This window comes from Melospiza melodia, chromosome 9 (genome assembly GCF_035770615.1).
Source record: "Melospiza melodia melodia isolate bMelMel2 chromosome 9, bMelMel2.pri, whole genome shotgun sequence".
Lineage (NCBI taxonomy): Eukaryota > Metazoa > Chordata > Aves > Passeriformes > Passerellidae > Melospiza > Melospiza melodia.
In genome coordinates this window covers 12,274,319-12,293,416 of record NC_086202.1, presented here as the reverse complement: position 1 = coordinate 12,293,416, position 19,098 = coordinate 12,274,319, and the positions used below count along the sequence as shown (strand labels likewise).

Here is a 19,098-nt window from a genome sequence, read left to right as displayed (position 1 = left end):
CTGACTCCAGTGGGAAGGTCTCATGGGAGTAATCAACAGGCTTTAGCAGAACTTGTGCTCTAGGGAGGGATGAAATGGGAAAACATCCTTGCTGTTGTATGATAAATCCATCCTGCAACTGCCTTGCTGTTGTTTGTGCTTGTGAAAAACAGCACCTTAGACCTTCTTACCAGCCACACACTAACCATGAGCCTACTCATTCAGGTCCTATAAAGTCTAAACTCCCTCTGGAAAACTGAGGGAAGAAGTAAGGAGATTTCATTCTGTTTATTAGCTATTGTATCTCAGGTTTTACACTGACATTATTTTGCAGATATGGGAATATGGCTGTCAAGCAGCCTCAGAGGTAAATGCTTTCTTCCATGTAATTTGGGGCATTGCTAGGAAGTGTAGCTCTCAAAGACGGCATGAGGCAGTAAAGATCAGGAGCCTGTAAAATTTGTAAAAGCAGCAATTTGCATGTTGATTCTGTATTTTCCTCCCCTTCTGGTACCCAGTGGACCTCCCAAGCTTTTCTGCTAGCAGTGGCTGCTGAAAAGAGAATTTGGTCCATCATTAACTGTTGCCTTTTTTAGCAAAACTGTGTGCCCTTTGTCCAGCTGTGTCTAATTCTTGGCAGGCTTTATACTTGATTTTAATTTGGATATTAGTTTGCCTGTGGTCAGACTGTATTGAGAACTGTTTATAGGTGCTGATTAATACATGGAACATGTGCAGCCTCAATTACCATATGAATATTTACTTCACGTTGCCTGTGATTGCTGTGAAGTATTGGCAAGAGGCTGAATTGTACAAATGACAATGAGGCCATATTTATCTTAGACCCAAAAGCTTTTAGGGCTTGCAGTAAATTTGCTGCAAAAAATAACCCAGGCTTCTTCTTGGAGTGTGTTATGTTTCCCTGTTTTGTCATGTGCACACCCTGTTAACCCCACTTCTACTGGGGACATGCATGATGCCATCCCACCATGGCGAGATATATAAAAGAGCAAATCTGCTTCAGTCCTTTTTAGTGTCATCCCAGTGTCCACCCCACAAACAGAAGCTTCCTGTGGTTCCTGGGGCAGAGGTCAGTGCTCAAGTGTTTCATGTAAACAGTTCAGGTGCCTGGATGGACTGAGTAGGGATAAAGAGCAGCACTCCCTTAACTGAAAACTTGTCCATTGATTACTTTTTTCTGAGCTCTGAGTTATTTTCTCTGATACTTTAATTATAAAAGAGAAATCTCTGGGCTTTGAACAATGTCTTTGTTGTAAGATTATTGTGACCCCAAGGGCACGTACTTCAGATTTGCCTTGGAGAGGAATATGTAAAAGAAGAACACAGTATTTACAAATTTGATTACCAGGGAATTCAGAAGTCCAAAGAAAACATCTTGTAGAATTCCTTGGTGAAAATTCTGTGCTTCCAGGCTGGGACGTGTGGGGCTGCTGCCAAGCTTTTGAGAACAAATTCCTGCAGTCCTGGACAGTTCAGTCTCTGTCATTGCCATTCATCTGAGCCATTAGTGCTTTGGCAGAGCATGAAATTACAGAAAGGTAACAAGTTTTTTGTGTCCCCTGGTAGGTAGGTGGTACCTCTCCATGTTTCTGCCCTTGCCCTGTGGCCAGCAGTGGAGTTGCTTGAGGCTGCCAAGGCATTGATGGAAGATGACTATCTCAGGTGCTCTTGTGTTTGCTGCAGGTTCAGAGTGTGAACAGATGCTCTGATTGTGGGTCAGCTGGCATTCAGGAACTGTCCTGGCCCCATATCAGAGCTGGATACACCATCCTTAGATCTTTCATGTCAGTCCTCAAGCTGACAGGCTGAACCCCTTTGAGAGGAACAATTCCTAACAGGTTCATACTCAAGTAATAAAATGAGAGGAAAAACTTCACCAAGCACATCACCCGAGGACCATACTAACTCTGGAAGACTCCTTGCTTCCATGGGAATAAAAAGAGACCTTATAACTGGGTAGTAGTGTTTCAATGAGCTGCATGTATTTAGGACCTGCTGCCTGCTCCCCACAGGTCCCCTGCTGGCCAGGGCTCAGCTCTTGTGAGTAGAAGCTGATGACTCTGGAGGTATCTGTGATCCCTTGTCCTGCTGTCTGTCAGGTGCAGAAGGATGGGTGTAACACATGAACCATTCCAAAAACCACAGCAGATGTTCCTGACCCTGACACACTGAGCAATTGCATACTGGCAGGTTGGGGTGTAGTTATGCACAACATATTTCACAAAACACCATTCACAACTGAAATAAGTAGGTTTTCCCAATCATAAGATAACACCTATTGTTGCTTCAAAATTTTGTACTTAACGAAGTCAAATACTTTATATTATGCTTTCCCACACACAAGTTCTCTGCTGTAAGGCTGTGATTTCAATATGTCATATTGGGACAAGTTAAATAAAGGAAAGACTGTCTTTTACTTGCCTGAGAAGCCCAGAAAACCCTGTGGAGATAACTGTGATTCCAGAGCTTTTCTTTCAGGTCAGAGAGATGAGAGACCCCATAATCTGAGCACCATGTGGGAAGAGCTCTGCTGGGATTAAAGGTCTTGTGCCCATTTTTGGCACATTTTGTGTGACGGTTATTCTTAGACCAAAAGGAATTACCCTAGAAATAGAAATGAATCATCATGCAGCTGTAATTACATTTCACCTATCCACATAGATTTAATTTGATTTATTTGGTTTTAAATATGGGCATCGTATCCTAAGTGTACAGCAGCATTGCTGTGTGCAGCTGAAAAAGCTACAGCAGTGTTGAGTGGGTAAAATGTTTTCTAAATCTGGTGGGGCTCTCTGCACGCTGGCCACCAGTGTTGGATGCACAAATCCTGTGGTGTGTGAGTTGGTGTTCAGTGGCCAGCCTGTCATTGCTGTGTTGTCTTTGCAGATCACCAAAAAGCAGTGCTGCTGGAGCGGGGCCCTTCGGCTGGGCTTCACTTCCAAGGACCCATCGAGGATCAACCCCGACACCCTGCCGAAGTACGCCTGCCCTGACCTGGTTTCCCAGAGCGGCTTTTGGGCCAAGGCTCTGCCCGAGGAGTTCGCAAACGAGGGGAACATCATTGCCTTCTGGGTGGACAAGAAGGGACGGGTGTTCTACAGGGTGAACGACTCCCCTGCCATGCTCTTCTTCAGCGGCGTGAGGACGGCAGAGCCCCTCTGGGCCTTGATCGATGTCTACGGGCTCACCCGGGGCGTGCAGCTCTTAGGTGAGTGCCTGGGAACAAGCTCAGGGGTGATGCTAAGGCATCCCTAACAGAGGATGACACTGCCTGTCCTTTCTCTGTGCTGGGACAAGTACAGGGAAACAGCTGTCCTTCCTCCCCAGAGTGTCTCGGGATCAATTTGAAACTTAGCAGGTAAATATAACCTCAGTGGGAGGTGGGAAACAGCTGCTACAACATACACTAGAAGCCATCTCTAAGTAAGTGGATTTCTGCTCAAATGTGTAGCTCTATCAGAAAATAGCCTGGAGTGTGTCATATACCTCATAATACTGTATTTTTATATCATCTTGTGCTTTCCCTGTGCCAGAGTGGGGAAGTGCATTTTACGCACTGTGGTTAAATCCTTCCTGGATGGCACTGTTACGATTTTCTGTCAGGTTTATTGGACAGATTTGAAACATGACTATCTTTCAAATTACCTGAGAGGGTCTGTGGCTGGTTTTTCCAGGATGTTTTCACAGAGGAGTTTGATTTGTCCTCTGGAGCCTGAAGGTTGCATATACAGCAGGGGTTGGAGGGTGAGGAGTGCTGAGTGCCTGTGTCTTTTGCCATGAAGATAGCTTGGTATTCATGAGGACTCAGTCCCAGATGTGCAGGCTGTCAAGGTTTGGGCTATTTGAGTTTATGCATCTTAAAGAGCTGAAAAGGATCTCTGAGGACTGAAGGGCAGCAAGGTTGCTGGGGGACCAGGAGTGTCAGCACACACCCTTAGAGGTGGCTTTGCATTGTCACTGGGAGGCAAATTGCAGCACTTCTCCATGTAACAGTGGTTTCATGGGTCTTTTTACCATGGAAAAGGTTAGATGGTACCTTCAGGAGCTGAAGTTCCTTCTGAAGATGAGATGATCTGAGGCTGAGAGAGATCCTAGCTTTTTCCTGCCATATACAGCTTCATGCTGTATATCAAAAACATCAATTAAACTTCCTTATGACAGTTCTACCTCCTTCCTGCATTCTGTGCTCTATTAAAAAATATGGTGGCAGGACTACCCATAGCAATCAACACAGCAAGGAAGAGGGATGTTCAGGAGATAAAGAAATGAGACTGACCTTATTGCAAAAAACTCCTGGCCTGAGATTGCACAAGGCAGAGGAATTGAAGAATTTCTCAGCTGCTTTTTCTTTTTTTAGGTGCAGAAAGATTTATCTTTTGTTGTGAATCAGCTTGAATCAGAGCCACTAGTCAACTGTTCATAGGCCAAGGTCGTGATATTTGAATTGGGATGGAGAATTTGGGCAAATGTCATGCCAAGGGTTCAGTTAGGAAGAGCTTACAAATGACTCCAAGTCCTAGGGCTGTACTTGTGAGATTTGGCTCCTCAGAACCACTCTGCCTGATTAATGAGGGTCCATAACTCTGGATTATGTGTTTCCTTTCAAAACGCCCGAGAATCCATTTCCTATCCATCATCTGCCCCTGCATTGTCCCAGCATCTTCCACATCCCCTTTCACAAAGAAAATGTGACTTCTGCCAGCCACTGGCTTACCTCTAGTCCAGGAGGCTCCTGACTCTTTGGTGAAGTCCCTGAATGAAGCAAGCAGCTTCTGAGTTTACACAGTTGGCGTGGAGCTCAGATATGTATTTATAGCTTGTTCCAGCAGCCTTCAGCAGGCTTTGAGCCTGAAACTGTGCTGAAACGGCTTCCACCCGAGTCCTCTCCATCTCCATTCATTATTAAACAGCACTAAAAGTCAGAGAAGGGAAATCATCAGCTGTGTTGCCCCTGGATCCTATAGACATTCCCGTTACTATGCTGTGCATGCCTGCTGGAGTGTAGCAGACCACACATATAGCACAGGACAACTTGCCAAAAACTCCCAGGACTTGACAAATGAATTTCATAGCTTAGCTACAAACATATGGTCGAATTCAGCCTGGTATGGCATGCAGGGCATCTGATGGAGGCTGGGGATGCTGGAGCAGTATGTTGAACAGAAGAGCCTAGCATTTCAGATTCCAGCTCAGTGATTTATTACCCTCTAACCCCAAACATATTTCTTATTCTTAAGTCTCACTATTTTCTCAATGCTTGTAGGGTTACAGGGTCAAACTGCACCTCTGCACAGTCTCCATTTGCTTTTATGTGTAAGGATCTCACCAAAAACTTTACCATTTCTGGTGTCTTTCTGTTTATTGCAGAATTACTCCCTTCTCACTCCCAGTAATGTAACTTCACTTCCAAAGTGAGACTTAACAAAGGAAAGACCTGCAGCAGTAATTCTTGTGTCACTGCAATATCCCAGCTCTGCAGGGAAATGGACAGTGTGCATTTGTGTTCCCAGAAGTGACAGCATCCAAAACTGCACATTTTGATTTGCTTTTCTGCATTACACTGGCAAATCAAATCACTTCCAGCCCAAATAAGGGACTCAGTAAAATGGGGTAATGACTAAGGCTAGTGACTCTGTTCCTGTCTTACAGATCTAATAAAGACAGATTGAATGAAGGGAGGCCCAAAGCCTGTGAGAGTTTAGTGACTTGCCAGAGCAAAAGGTGTCACCTGACATCATCCTTGTTACCCAGCTCAGTCCTGCCTCTCTAGCTGCATCACAGGCATTGCACAACATTCTGGCATCACTGAAAACCAGCTGGTTTGTACCTTAATTTTTCATTTTCCTCTGCTTAGTGACAGCATCAGCCTTAGTGACAGTTACCCACGTGTCAGTACTGCTGTCACTGCACAGGTGCATGTGGCTGTCACAGATGTTCCTGGGTCTGACTGCCCTTGCTGTATGTTCAAAGGCAGAGCCCTTTAAGCAGCTTCTTTGCCAGCTGGATTTTGAAATGAACCAGGTGAAAAGATTTGCACAGTCCACTGCTCTGCAGCCAAGGGGAGCTGGAGCTGAGCTGGGACCATGGTTTGCTGTCACTGCTGGAGTGATTCAAAAGCAGGGACTGGTTTAAATCCACCTTGAGTTGGCTTCAGTGCTGACAGTCACAGGTGAGAGGCTGCTCCTTGCACTCCTCTACCCTTACTCTCTCTCTACATTCTAGAGATGAAAAGGCTTAAATTCACCCTGGAATCTGGTGTCCTCTGACCACAGGGTCTCAGCTGGTTTTCTGCTACAATGTAAGGGCCCTCATAGAGGAGTCTGTGGCAATGGAGTGCATGCATGTGCTGTGTTTTAGGGCATGAGTTTCAGTGTAGGTGCAGGCTTACATGACCTGTAAACATGCCCTTATACAGTGACTCTCCTACTGACATGCTCAACTTGCAGGCAGGGTGGTTTACAGCTCTGCTTTCCTTTTTGGGCAGCTAGTTTTGCACAAGTGCACTTTTACATTCCAGGGTAATTTAAAGTAATATTTACCAAAAATGTGGCTTGTCCTTATGGTATCACTTCAAGATACACACATGCTCATTCACACTTTTAAAAAGAGTCCGAGAAAAATGGAATATAAGCAATCTGCTGTCTGCTGCTATAATAAAGCATCAAAAAAAGGAAAGGAAAGGCCCAGCTGTTTAAATTCTGGAGTCTTCAGAGCTGTGGAGGAAGGATGGCAGCTCATGGGAACCAAGTGGTGATGTTTCATACTAACCTGTTTCTTTCAAGCACTGGGCTTGAGCCTGGCATGTGCACTTTCCATGGATTCACTGCAGGACATCAAGGTTGGCAACTTCCCTCAGTCACGTGTGCAGCACAGCATGAGTGTTCTCAGCATTTTCCTTTACCTTTGGCGGGGGATTACAGGTTTGCCTCTTCTATATGGTGCCTTTTTGAAAATCACAACATTTTTTTTCCTTTTTGAAAATCACCCTGTTTTTTGGGCAGTGACATTGCAGCACAACACTGCAGAGTGGTTAAGATGGGAAAGGCCCTATGAAGATCATCTAGTCCTACCACCTACTGTCTTTTCTTTCAAAGCACAATGCAGGTACTCTACAAGTACAGAAAAATAGAGCTGCAAAACAGTTATGATTCCAGCATACTTCACTTCTCATCCTGTTTTTCCAGTGAGGAAATGTTAGGTACAGTCTGCTAATTTTCCTTGGTCCCATTCTTTGCTACTATGATCAGCAATCACACCCCTTCACTGTTTATTACTCTGTTCACACTCTTCTCCCATCCATCACTATTTTCATTCATGCAGTATTTCAAGAGTATTCTTGGTCTTTTACCAGCACAGGCTTTGAAAATCAAGGATAATTTTATTTAGATTGGCACACTGAGAGGCACCTGTTAAAAGCTAAGTCTCACCACATATTGTAAATATAAAATATGTGAAAAACTAGTAAGACTGTGCAATATTGGAAAATTTTAAATGCATGTGTATTGAATGTGCATATTAGATTTGCCTGAAGTAGAAACATATATAGTATAAATATATATTTCAGTCATAAATATATGTACAGATCCTGGGAGAATTAAATGGAAAATGGAATTTCTGTATATTGTATTAGATATTTGAGAAATCTCATTTCACCAGATCCTCTTCCTACCTTCTTATTGTTTGATGTTTGCAAAGTGTTAAGTCAAAATGTGAACTGATGGAAATGTACCCATCTCATGCCTCAAGCTGGTGTCTCTTTGACAGGGAAGTTGCACATTTTTTAGGGAAAGAAAGAAATGTTTTCATTTCTTCATGCCTGTCACTTCTTACGTAGTTTGAATCTCTAGCTCCTGGCCACCTCTAGAAGAAACATTAAATAAGCCTCAAATGAGGTAGATTTATGGGCAAATTTCAGGTGTTAACGGTATAAGACTGTTGATAAATCTAATTTATTGCATGCATCTGCAGTTTTACTGTGTGGTTATTACTATTTTATTTTCCAAGTGCAAAGCTTATTTTCCATTGCCCACGGGAATCCATTTTGTTGCTATTCTGACACGTGCAAATAAGCAGACTGATGTGCCAGGAGTGCTTTGCACTAAACAAAATTGGATAATCAGATATGACTGCAGTGTATTTTTATAGGGTATTGTTGAAAGTGGAAGCTATAAACAATTAATCCTTTTTGTGGAAGTCTGTGACTATCTGATGGAAAAGCATAATAAGTGCTTAAACAGAGTCCCACTTAATGAAGGCAAGAGACACAAGACCTGCAAGCAGTCAGTTGTCTTTGTTTTTCCCCATCTCCTAAGGGGAGAGAGAATTTAAATTGCTCATAAAGTTTTATTGTCTGTAGCTGTTGTCTCTATGGCAGCTGCAGGAAGCTCTCTAACACAGCTGAAAATGTGAAAACAGTTTAATAAATAACTTATCTCTTGCCATTTTAATCAATCCCTGCTTTGCCCTAGCACCTCTGGAGGGAAGTGTTTTCCAGATGCAGTAGGCGCCCAAAGCGAGCCCACAGACCCAGGCAGCCCCTTGTGCTTGAGGGCCCGTCTGTCCTCCAGCTCTGTCTGTCCAGGTTGTGGTGATGAGCCTGCTGGGCACAGCACTTTCAAGCAAGCCAGATCTCCTCTTGGCCGTGTGAATGCAGTGGGGACTTTTGTTCTCTGTGTGTTTGTCTGCCTGCAGTGGAGAGTTGTGCCCGTGAGCTGGGGAAGGCAGCGTCCGCCTGCCCTCGCGGTCAGCACGGGGCGTTTGGGATGAGCAGCATGTGGCAAACACCAAGGAAGTCAGAACAGGCTGATGCCAAGTGGAATGAGATCCCTGAGGGGTCAGCGTTTCAGGCTCCACGGGGTCTGGATGAGGTGTTGGATTTCAAAGTCCCACAGAGGCTCTGCAGGTTGCTGGTGTTTCCTCAGCACTGCAGTCCGATAGCTGCTGTGCTCAGCACTGCTGCTGTCACCTGAAGCACCTTTGCCTCAGCAGGACCTCTTGGCATTGCCACAGGTGCACAGAAAGGACAAAATCTGACACATGATGTGCTATAAGGCGCTTTGTATCAACAAAGTGTCCACATCAGCGTCAGGAGAGCCTGCAAGGGTTCCTGGGTAGGAATAAATTTAAAAGGGATTAGTCTGGCTTTTATTTTCCAGACTGAGAAAAATGGAGGCTGCTGCAGGATAAAACGAGCAGTGGAAAAATACATTCTGTGCTATAAAGTTTCTTTAGTTCTGGTGAGCTGAAATACTGTTCCTAACACAGTCAAGAAGGGCCACTTTACCCATAAAAAACCCAAGGAAATATGAAAACTCTGACAGTTGTAAGTGGTGTTTATGTTATGGGTATGTTGTAGTTCAGACTACAAGATAGGCCCCTATGTTAAAAAAAAAGTGGAGTCTTCACATTAAATATCTGTTGTGGTGATTGATTTGGCTGTTGCTTTAAGGAGGTAAATGTTGCTGGTTTACAGTAAGAAGTTCATCTTGCCTTTGCTATGTGTTGGAAGCGTGGAAAGTAGAGTCTGGAAACAGTGGTTCCAGTTAAAAAGCTTTTGACTTTCTTTTACTTCTGCTAAAGGTACTTGAATAGTTGTATGTATACTGAATTTATTACACACCTATAGTTAGTTATAGACATTTCTAGCATGGACAAGGCCTTAGAGAATAATAATCCTCCACTAATGGAGCAGTGTATTCTTTGGAGAGGAGTTTCAAAGAATTCCATACGTTAGCAAAAGTTTGAGCTTTCTGATTTAAACCATTAGGATATCTATGCTGCTCTTTTTTAATGCACTCTATTAACTGATACTTAATACCACATATAATTGCATTTTACTTAGTTTGTCTAATATAGTTCCTTTTTTGAAATCTGTAAATCAGAGCTGTCTTTTAAAAAAAGGGAGAGAGAATATGCTGGGAAAGGAAATTAATCTTTGCAGCTTTTTTAATACCTTTCTCAATTCAGCCAAATGGTTTCAACTGTTCAAACCTTGGGCTGTAAAGCTGAAGGCTAATTCCTCTTCATGCATAAAGCTATAGCTTGACAAAAAGAGTGCATTTGGAGTTGGGGCTAAGTTTTGGATGTGAATGGAGTGGTCTGGTAAAAGTATAACAACTAATTGTGCTAATCTTGCAATTCCAGCTATTGCAGCTGTTCCAGCTGTGGAGGCCCTTTCCCCTAAGCCTGTGTGACAGATGATAGCTAAACACTGCTAGTATGATAAAACTAACCACTGTCTCTGTGCAGTATGCCTCTGCTGGCCTGACATAGCACTTTGTCATTTCAATGTCTAATTGGCCTCACAGCTGCTGAATGTGCAATTTACCATACAGAGGATGTGAATTGTTATCCTTGTAGGTGTCTGGGTTATTAAAAAAGTTTGACACCTTTAATAAAATAAAACTGGGTTTTCCTTCCATATCAGCAATAGAGCTAAAAATTAGGTTGCTCTGTAGTCCAGTCTCCTTCTTTTTTTCTTCTTTCTTTTCCCCCCCCAAGCTGCATAAGCAGAACTGTTATGGAGCTCAGTCCTTACCTATAGCCCAACTTTGCTCTCAGTTTTGCCAGCCTAAACTTGTGGCTACCTGTGGAGTCACTCTGGGTTTGCACTGTGAGCAGAGTCTAGCCCTGGGTTTTTGCTTACTTATCCCTTCGTTTTGACCAAACACTGAGCAGCAGAAGTTCCTCCAAAACTGGCTTATCCACAGAAGAAAACAAAACATTTTGACGATGCCGATTTTTGAAGCTGTGCTGATTCAGGCCAGAATTTCTCCTTCACAGAATCATGGAATGGTTTGGGTTTGAAAGGACCTGAAAGATCACCTAATTCCAATCCCACTGGCAGGGGCAGGGATGCCATTCACTAGATCATGTTTAGTCCTGCTGAGCTATTACTTCTTTTCTGAAGGTTTTCTACTTGTGTTGAGTCTACTCCCAGTTTTGATGCAGATGTTACATCAGCTCTGCTTGAGATGCAGCTGAGCCTGCAAGGTGCTGTGCTCAGTGAGAGCCTGAACTCCTCTCTCCTACTCAGACATTTAGATAAATCTTGATCTTTCATTCTTCTATGTTGCCCTCTTAATTGCTTGTTCATAAATATGTTCTTCCGACAATAATTTTTAGATGTTTCCCCTCTGTTTTGGCTTTTGGTGAAAATACCATACCTTGTACTGACATGCACTAGGTAAGTGTCAGTTCCTGTTTTCTTGGAAATTATAACAGGGTAGTGTTGGCAGAACTTTGTGAAATTTATACAAAGCATTCCATGTCTATTAGCTAGGACAGAATGTCCAGTCACAAGTTTTGATTCTCAGACATTTGCATTATTTTGATGTTAAAGGCCTTTACAAAATATATTTTTAAAAATTCCATTCCATCTGCTCATATTGGATTTAGAAATTAAAATTATTAGGGATTGGTAAATTTTTGGTTGGTGGCTAGGGATAAAAGATTGATAAAACAGATTGCTAGCCACTGCCTATGTGTTTAAGAAGATGAAAATCTCTTGTGATGCATCTGGCTACCAGTGTGACTGTTCACAGACGATTAATTCTCTTCAGGGAAAAAAAAAAGTTTAATTGCTCTATCTTTTTAAGAGGATAAAGACCACTCCAGGGAAAAAGCCTTTCAAATCCAATAATCCTATTCCCATGCTGGTGCTGTGCCAATAAATAGTGCACCACTTGCAAGGAAAGATCTGAAGCTTCTAAAATCTTTAATGCGCAGTGTTCCCTCTTTGTCTGGCCAAGGCTGGAGGACCCCAGTGCCTCTGAGCCCCAAAGGTGTTCACTGGAACCAGGAGACTGGTGGCAATTTATTCAATATGTTCTGAAGGTATTTGCGTTTCCTCCTCATTCTGCAGTGGTGTTTCCCTGGTTGATTTTCGTTGCTCTCTCTGGTGTTTGTGGGCAGCAGCCATCACTCTCCTGAGCCCTTCCCAGACATCAGCAATCTGCTGTTATCCCAGCATGGCTTGTGTGAAAGATCTTTTTGACAGAAACACTGGGCCTTTTGGGTTCTGCCCCTGTTTGTAGCCATTTCTATTCCAGATAGAACAGATTCAGTGTTTCCTTACACTGGAATGTGTATGCTCATATCAGAGGTGGGCCTTGACACTGCCTGCATTTGTCAAAATGCATTTTTATTGCTTCATTCCTGACATGGTAGAGTCTTAGAATCTTGCCTATAACACCCCCTGGCCAGGTGGATGGAAATTGGCCTCATGATGGAGATCAAAGCTGGAGATAGCAGGAAAGAAAACTGAACTAATGAGAATTTCATTGTGGAGCTGCAGGGATGCACAATTTCAACTCAGCCTAATTGCACACTCAAGAGAAATACATAAATAGTTTGGTTTTGAGCCATAATCACTATTATGACTATTTTAATGATATTTTCTAGTGCTTCAGTTTTGGGTATGATATGTAGAAGATCAGTGCTGCACAAAAAGCAGACAAGATATGAAAAGTCAAAGTAACAATCTGATAGTGAGGTAGAGGCTGCTCTGTGTTGGCAGGCTAAGGGATGAGAGCTCGTGGAGGGAAAATTCAGTGGGAAGTAGAATACTATATTTTTAAAGGTATTCCAGCTGAGCAATTGGAACCCATTCTCAGGTGCTCAGAAAAGAAGACTGCATAGGCTGCAGGGCCCAAATTCAACAGGATGATAAATTCCCTACCTACCTCCATGTATATGTAGTTATATGGTGTGCCAGAAATCAGATGTGTGCCTGAATAAGTATGTTAATTCACATTCCTAAAGATAGCCATGTGCTTAAATGCTTTGCTGGATCCTTTTCTTTGCCATCTGCTTGTTACTGGATTCTCTGCAGGGCTTGCTAGGTCAAAACCTAGCAAGGTGGTCTGTGGTTAATCAGTAATCAATGGTTATGCAGGGATTAGCCTCTGTGCTTAATGGTTTTTCTGGGCAGCAAAGACTCTTTTAGGAGGAGGAGGAGGAGGAAGAGGAGAACATGAGTAGGAGAGGCTGAATGCACTGTTGAAGTTGGAGGGGAAGTAAAAAAGTTGCCTCCAGGCAGTGCTTGACTTTCTTGGAAAATGTGTCTGGTTTCTGTGCAGGAAGGATTAAGAATGGGTCCAGATGCCCGGGGTAGGGAAGAAGGAAAATGCAAATGTGGAAACAGGGTGAGCTGCTGTCTGAAAGCAGTGGAAAGGCAGGTTTGGCAAAGAGGGATCAGGTTATATTGATGGGGAAGGCAAGGACAGCCCAGTGACCAAGATACCATCCTTTGCTTGCCCGGTTTCTTCACCGACACCAGTGGCTCATTTTGTCTTTGTGATGGCAATTTATGAGCCATAGGCTTTGTTTTCCTTTTTTTCCCCCCCTTTATCTGGACAGCACAGGGTGTTAGGTGTGTTTGAATCACTTTGTATGGGTCACCATGAATGTCTGGCATGTTCCCTGAAGATAAGTGAGCTTTTATCAGGTCAAGCACATACTACTGACATAGGGATCTATCATAGGGATCATGAAGATACAGAAGAAAACAGCATGGACAAAGAATCTGAGTCAGATTTGTTTCTTGCATCCTGAATTAGATTGATGGCTCTTAGTTCTGCTCTTGAAAACACCTATTCCTCTTCATGCAATGGTTCTTTCATCATATAATTAATTTATTGTAGAAGTCTTTTTGCTAAATAACAAATATTGAGAGAAAGAAGTATCAAAGTGTTTATTTGGATGAAGATGAGCAGTTTGTAGGAAAAGAGATGAGAGATATTCCTTTTGTGCTTTGCAGTGAGGATTTCACACTCTTCCATCTGTGTCTGTGGAATTTGCTGCCAGATGAACTCCTGTCTATTAAGTTGGACTTTGGAATCTAATCTTGCAATTAGCAGCATCTCTAGCTTGCTTGGCTGAGGAAAAACCCCAAGCAACCATCTCTAAAATATATACTGAGTGCAGTTATTTTTCCAGCAGAGGGTTTAGTTACAATGGGCAACCTAGAAAATGAATTCGAATTAATAGCAAATGTGACTTTAGAAAGAACTAGCTATGCTAACCTGAATAGTTGCTATGGGCAAGCATTTAGAACTGAAATATCCTGATCTGATTTAGTTACATTCAGAGTGAGATCAGCTGACATCTAATTTACTTTAGGAGTTTTGTTGACAACCACAAAAGTGAGAAAAAAAAATAATCCTAACCCCTCTCTGAGACAGACATGGGGTGAATGGTGGCCACTGGACAAGGCCAGGCAGGTTTTATCTTCAGCTGAAGGGTGAAAATCAGCAGTGACTGCAAGGAGATTCTCAGGCTGTTCTGGGTAGACATAAAGACAACTCTGCCATCTCTCCTGGAGATGTGTCACTGATGGTTATTCTGTCATAAGTGTTGTCTGGGACATTTTTGCAGCCAGCAGTGCCAGATGTTTGCAACTGCTGTCCCCTCCTCAGGATGTTCCTGTTGGCAGCTCTTTGACCAAACTATTATTTTATGGTGTATTTAGTTCTTTTTTATCTTTCCTCACTGTCAGTCTATACAGAACAATAATCGTGTTTTCTTCTTTACCACAGCCTCCATATCCTCCTGTCATTCTAAAAATGCTTCTGTGATGTTAAATCTTTTCCAGTTATATGACGAGAATTAATTCATTCTGACACAGCCATGAAAATCTGATTCAATTCCTTTTTTTGGTATCTCAGTCACAGTTTTTGATCACAAATCAGCATGAGTCAGAATTTCCCAGGTTATTATTTCCTCAGAAAGGCTGATTGCAACCCTGTCTCCATATTTAATATCCTTTTTCTGACAGAGGTGGAGCAGAGCAGTGGAGGCTGCAGTGATTTTGTCTGCAGTTCTGTCTGTTGTTCTGGCATTTGACACCAGGAGGAAGACACCAGAGGATGTCCCACAGCAGTTTCAGTGCTGCAGTTTCTTGCCATTAGGGAGTTGAATCCATGGTGGTTCTACCATGGTATGTAAAGAAGTGTAAAGAAGACTACAGAACCCATGAGGATTTATTACTCTGGAAACTAAGAAATCTTGGTTCACAAGGTGGGGATGGGACACAGTGGCTTTATCAGCATATGCCAGGACATGAGAATTAGGTAATGAGTTTTTAAAACTATCCTATCTAAGCACTACTGTGCTCAGATCTTCTGCCAAAGCAGACTGCCCTGAGATATTCCATATAGATGAGTTTGGAATCCTTTTGGAGTCAACTATTTAAATTAGTAGCTTATCTGAAGTTGCTAAAAGTACATCAGAATGAAAAATAGGTAGTAAATACTCTCTTTGGGGCCCTTATAATTCATTTATTGTCTCCAGTACATCTTTGTCTCTTAACGTAATGTATAGAGGCCAGGACTGCTTGGACTGCCTATTGAAGGGGGGGATTTTTGGTGGAGTGCTGTCAGTCTGTTTTGCTGGGCTGGGCTGTGGCCAGGAGGGGTTTGGGGGCACGAGGAGGCTTCCCTTTCCTTATGCAGAGCCTCTGGCAGGAGGAAATCCTGCTTCCATTGCCTTTGAACCTTCCTTGTTCTGAAGCTGTGCTGTCAGTGAGCAGGAAGGAGTAGGCAAGAGCCTGAGCTGGCCCTGTGGGGTTTGTCACTGCACAAATTCAATGTCCAGCTTGAGGGCTAAGGAAGCATTTCCATATTTCTATTGATGGCTGCAGTTTCCTTTTGTGTTTCTCTTGGGTTTTTCAAATAGGGCAATGGTAGCTTTAATACCCACTAGGGGTTTTTGTTTGCTTGGTTGTTTCCTACAAGCTCTATGAATAAATTTTTTAACATGGAAAGAGCAAAACAATGCCCAGAGAGAGTTAGGTCCACTATTTTTATGAGGGAATAATATTTACCAGGAATTAATTGTGCAGGAAAAGCAATCAAGCACTGCCTGCAGGAGAAAACCCTTACACACTGGTGTGAGTACATCAGATCAGTAAATAGTGATTAGCAGGGAGAGACAAAAAGCCATCCTTAGCTTTAGTGGTAAAGGATCCAGCTCCTGATTCAGGCTCAGATTACTCATTTTCCTGAGACATATCACACAAGTGCCTTCATTTTGCAGGATGGAGATACTGCTTTTCTCCCTGACAGGGCACTGTGGGTTTCAACTCCTCTGAGTTTTTGGACTCCTCACAACCTAAGGTGGGCAAGCCAAGCTGCTGGTCTGACAGAAATGCCGCATCTTGGTTTGCCTCATGTGCCCTGTGAGTGTGTTTCTGGCAGAGACCTCAGATACCATTTTATTATTTGATTTTATATTGTGTTGCACATGGCAAAGGCTGTGCTGGGCTGCTGCTGCCCTGCTGGACACTGGTTTTGGAAGCTTAAGGGAGTGAATGCAGTTTCCCCTAAAATTTCCAAGCAATTCTAGGTTTTATTGGTGAGGAGAATTAGGATTAGATGCTGAGCAGAATGGGTGGCCTTTGTGAGGCTCATCCATTATTAATCAGCCATGTAATTTCCCTTAAGTGGCAAGGTGAGGTTGCTTTTGTTTTAGGTCCAATTGCATCTTCATGCTAGGAGCAGAGATGGGACCCTCTTGTCTGCATTATTGTGAATTACCCATCTGGGAAATGAGGGTGCTGTAGGTTGGAGATGCTGCCTGGGAGCTTGCTTGTGACACAGAGACACAATCAGATGCTGAATAAGCAAGAAATTAATTCCTCCTTTCCTTTCTGTTTTTCCCCATAAGAGATGGGTTTGTTTTTGCTGGAGCTTTGCCTGTGTAAAGGCTGCAGTGTGGAGCCAGTGTTTGCTGTCACACTTAACCTTTGGCATGTCAGAAAGCAGCTCATGGGGGAAACCAAAAGCCTTCTCCTCTGATGGTGGTAGCTGGGCACAGGGAGGACCTGGGGGAGCCACCCAGCCCAACCTGAAAATACCGGAAAACAAACTCCTGACAGATGACACAACTGTAGGACACTGACTTAGTACAACATAATAGTTGAGCTTCAAATGCCTTATAATGGAGAACAAATCTGTATACTCTTAGCTAAAACCAGAGTGATAGCATAATAAACATAACCCTGTTGAACTGCAGGAAGCATAAATCACTTATAAATCAAAATAATTATTAAAAAAATACTTATAGTTCACTGCTGAACTCTGATTTACAGTCTGAAAAATGCTGCTTTGCTTTCATAAAGGCATTTCCCTTGATCGAAGTTGCTGCAATTAGAGGGAGTGGTAATGAGCCAGGAGGCAGCTGAGTGATGTTGCCTTTTGAGGATCTCTACAGCTGCCATTTTCATAGCATGAATAGCAACGCTTGGTGCTGCAGAGAAGCTCCCGTGGATCAGTGCTCAGAAATTGGAAATGTTGTGTTTTGTAATATATCCCCACTCCCCTAAACCTACCGTGCTGTTGAATTCCATCCACTTAAAACAGAGCCTATGTTTAACAATAATTTAAATCATTATCCTGCCTGTCAGCTCAGAGTTAAGGGGCTCTGCGACTGCGATTCTCTGTTTAGAAACTGCCTGGAATAATAACTTTCAGATGTCTCAAATATGCACCACTTATCTATAACATCTAAATACAAATGTCTCCCTGCTGAGCAAGCCCAACACTGTTTACCTATCGTGTCCAAGCCATTCCAGAAGGTTTGCTTGGCGTGGAGCGGAAGGCCCTATATCCGCAGCTCCGACGGCGCTGTCACTGTAATGTTTTTCAACTCCTCCTCACCCTTAGGTGATCGCAAAGAAAGAAATAGCCTGAGGCGGAGAGTGACAAGTGAAGGATGTCCCTGCGTGTGCTTCGCCCTTCCCCCGCCACGCTCCAAGGGTAAAAGTGCACGGGATGGAGGGAGGGAGGCAGGGATGCAGCCCGGTGCGGCCGGGATGATGCTCTCGCCGCTGGCTCCCTTCCAGCTGCTGTGAGATGATCCAAATGCTGCATCCCGGGCCCCGGGCGCGCTGGGGCCGAGCACAGCCGAGCCGCTGTCGCCAGCTTGGGGGCCCCGGGCTCTTTCTCGGCGCGCAGACCTCGGTGGGACCTGTCAGGTCTCATTGAGCATCAGGCCGGGCAATTGGCTTGCGCCGTATGCTGCCCCCGAGGCGCGGCGTGTGCCGCAGCTGGGCGGCCCCGCTGCCCCGGAGCTGCTGTGCTGGCACTCGGCGGGGATGGGCTGAGCTCTGGGGCTGCCCCAGCAGCTCATCAGCAGGGAAAACTGAAAAATCCTTCCTTGCTTCACTATGTCTGACCTGTGGCTTAATATCCCAGAGCCCTTGGGACTTTTGGAGGCTCTCTCGAGGCATGGAGTGTCTCATGCCACCCACCTGGAAAGAGGGGAGCTCCATCCCCATGGCTGGCATTGGGTACCAAAGGCTTCTGCACAGTGCTCTGCAACCTAATGGGAAACCTATGTGGTTTCCAAATTTCCTAATACACTCCAGAGAGCCTCACATGGTACTTGGGCTTTGTTTCCCTTGGGCACACAGAGCACCCTTAGCTGCTGTGCACCGTCCTGAAGCAGTGAATGAAGGTTAGATCAGGAGAAGTGAGAAGCTTTTAATGCATCTTTGCATCATCTTTGGTCCCTAGGTGAAGACTGAGTCACAACTCTTGTTCATATATCAGGTCTGTGATATCAACATTCTTTCTGGGGCTCTTATCCCTTTGCTTTCAGTTAACTCCTGCATTACTTGTGTCCAGCCCCTGCAGCACTGCTGCTGGCCTCATGCTACACAGCAGCAGGTTTTTTGAAATGAGCACTGAGGGGCCACAGTTCATACCAAATTGTTTTACATGACTAAGGTTATGGAAGCAGGCCCTCCCCCCTTGTCCTCCAGTGCTGCTGCCTCTGCAGTCAGGTTGGGCCCACAATAGTGTTTTTAAGAATAGCTGCAATTAGTGAAGCGTGCAATGGCAGGTTTCTTCCTCCTTTTTCTTTTTTTTTTTAATACAGACTTCATTGTAGGGATGTGGCTTGGAGAGGAATCCTTTATAGTTTGCTCCCAGCCTGCTTAGGAAACCAGACTGGTGAGGCTCAGTACCTGATGACTTTTCTTCCATCCATGCACATGGATATTCAGGCCAGTTTACTTGCTTGGAATACCCAAACTGTGTTTCTGTTCTTCCTTCACCTTGTGGCTATTGTTAGTCAGATTCTTCAAGTTGTGGTTTC

The 19,098-nt window shown here is 43.8% G+C and overlaps 1 protein-coding gene across 4 annotated transcripts in view; it reads left to right on the top strand.

The window, feature by feature from the left end:
* Positions 1 to 19,098, top strand: part of NEURL1 (neuralized E3 ubiquitin protein ligase 1) — a 141,593-nt gene that overhangs the window by 82,416 nt on the left and 40,079 nt on the right. For all 4 annotated transcript variants that reach the window (XM_063163271.1, XM_063163274.1, XM_063163273.1 and 1 more), the window contains exon 3: positions 2,887 to 3,208. In XM_063163271.1, coding sequence (XP_063019341.1) covers positions 2,887 to 3,208 — 322 coding nt within the window. The remainder of the gene's footprint in view (positions 1 to 2,886; positions 3,209 to 19,098) is intronic.